Here is a 1,907-nt window from a genome sequence, read left to right on the forward strand (position 1 = left end):
CAACATTTAGGGCATCCTAGGATGTCCTTGCTGGAAAGAACCCAAGGAACAGAGAAGTGTCACCTCTCTTTCTCTCTCTCTTCCCCCCCATTCACCAGACATGAATTAATAGTAAAATCATTTCCTCTCTTCTTGGTTCTCTAGTTGTATTATAGAACACTTCAACGGTAAGGCTGTGTCTTCTCTTTGTTGCTCCACCCACTCCCCCGCCAAGCCTCCTCAGGAAGTGAAGAAGTTGAGGTATCTTGATATTAACCATTAAAGCAGTGTGGTTGATTACTTGCCCGCTCATCTAATTTAAATGATTGTTCCCTTTCTGGTTCACAGATTATGGCTCTACCATGCTCCTTGGGGCAATAAATACCAGTCTGGACTTCCCAGGGTAGAGACCTGTGCTTGACTTGCCAGCTTAGAAGCTTCCTATCTTCTCCCATCATTCATGAAGCTCATTCTTCTGGTTTTGACTGTTACCCTGCCACTGGCCCAGGTCACCAAAGGTAACCTGAATCTCTCCCAAGGGGTAGTGGGTTAGGGAACCTAATGCCTATTCAGGAAATGCTGGGGCTCTAATAGCTTGGCCTGGGAGAAAGGTCTGGCAGGCTCCACAGAGGCTGTTGGATGATCCCTCTAGCTAAGGAGACATTTCAGTTCTCTGGTACCAACTGATCTCGTAGTGCCATTACTTGACCACACTGAACTGCTGTCTTTAGTTTGTTTAGAAGAAGTCAAACATGACTTTGGGGGCAGGGTACAAGGAGGACAGAGACTTGAGCATGGAGTATAGAGAAAATGGGAGCTTTTTCGAGACATTCATTGGGGGATTTGAATTTTGATCTCTCATTGCCTCCATGGAAATGGTTTGTGGGTTTCTGATTAATTTGAGGATTATGATTCCACTGTCTTATGTGGCCTCATTTTACCTGGGCTTCTTTAGGTAGTAGGTTCCCAAGAACAATTATTCCTAATTATCTTGGCTAGTTAAGACCAGCAAAAAGTCCCAGGATATTGGGAGAAGGAGGTGTGACTTGCAGATGTCCAGATGGGTATATTTCAGATTCCTGTCCCTTTTCATTGACATGGTCAGAAAGGTACCGAAGGACAAAGGGAAAGGTAGCTAAATGACATTGGGCACCTGGGCACATTATAATATGAGGGAGATGAAACCCTGGAGAGAGGGGCACCCCTTGCCTTCACAAAGGGAGCAGCCATGGGAAGCTGCCTAGTAGGCTCCAGGCCACTGAGTGGGGAGGCCTTTGAGGTTGTGACTGGAAACGCAAGTGGGAAAAGAAAGGATAGTGACCTATAGTCTCACCTGAAGGATGCCTTGTGAGGGCTTCTTCCCCACATATCTCCTTATTTCCCTAACCACTGTGTTCTCTACTTTGGCCTCCCCCTTCCCCAGTTCTCTGCTTTATTTCAAGACTAAACTTGCCCCCTCTTTCCCTTTTAATTTTAGTCATGAAGTGTTGGGGTAAGTTGGGAATTTGCAGAATCTTTTGTGAAAAGAATGAAGCATTCTACATATTATGCAATACTGAAGCTCAATGCTGTGTGAATCCGAAGTTCTTACCTGTCAAGACTAAATACTCAAATGTAGCTCGAAGCCTGGAAACACCTTCTGCAGTCTGACAGCTCTTATCCAACATGAGCCTATCACTGGACCCCACAGTTCTATTAAATCATTCTTGGCTGTACCTTCTTTGTGTTTGGCAGTTCCACCGGGTTGTACTTAGAAATAAGTAGGAAGGAAGGAAGGAAGGTGTGTGGGGGTATTAAGAAGAACAGGATGAACCAGTGGGTGGTAATAATCTCAGTCTTGCACATAGCTCTTAGTTTAATGGCCCTCATGGCCGATCCCAGGTGATATAAATAAGGAATGTCCATTCTATCCATTTGATTCTTGTTTT

General features: G+C 44.9%; 1 protein-coding gene across 1 annotated transcript; it reads left to right on the forward strand.

Annotated features, from left to right (window-relative positions):
* The first annotated feature begins 439 nt into the window (after nucleotides 1-439).
* DEFB121 (defensin beta 121) lies at nucleotides 440-1,629 on the forward strand. The gene is made up of 2 exons (XM_036244005.1): nucleotides 440-497; nucleotides 1,457-1,629. Exons 1-2 carry the CDS (start codon nucleotides 440-442, stop codon nucleotides 1,627-1,629), a joined length of 231 nt encoding a protein of 76 aa, XP_036099898.1.
* Nucleotides 1,630-1,907: the final 278 nt, after the last annotated feature.

Source organism: Molossus molossus, unplaced genomic scaffold, assembly GCF_014108415.1.
Source record: "Molossus molossus isolate mMolMol1 unplaced genomic scaffold, mMolMol1.p scaffold_m16_p_6, whole genome shotgun sequence".
In the NCBI taxonomy this organism is placed as follows: Eukaryota; Metazoa; Chordata; class Mammalia; order Chiroptera; family Molossidae; genus Molossus; species Molossus molossus.

Bases quoted from the DNA above. Each gene is read 5' to 3' on its own strand.
- DEFB121 (XM_036244005.1), top strand. From the start codon at position 440: ATGAAGCTCATTCTTCTGGTTTTGACTGTTACCCTGCCACTGGCCCAG. The intron at 498-1,456 runs GTAACCTGAATC...TTTTAATTTTAG, and splicing joins ACTGGCCCAGGTCACCAAAG to TCATGAAGTGTTGGGGTAAG.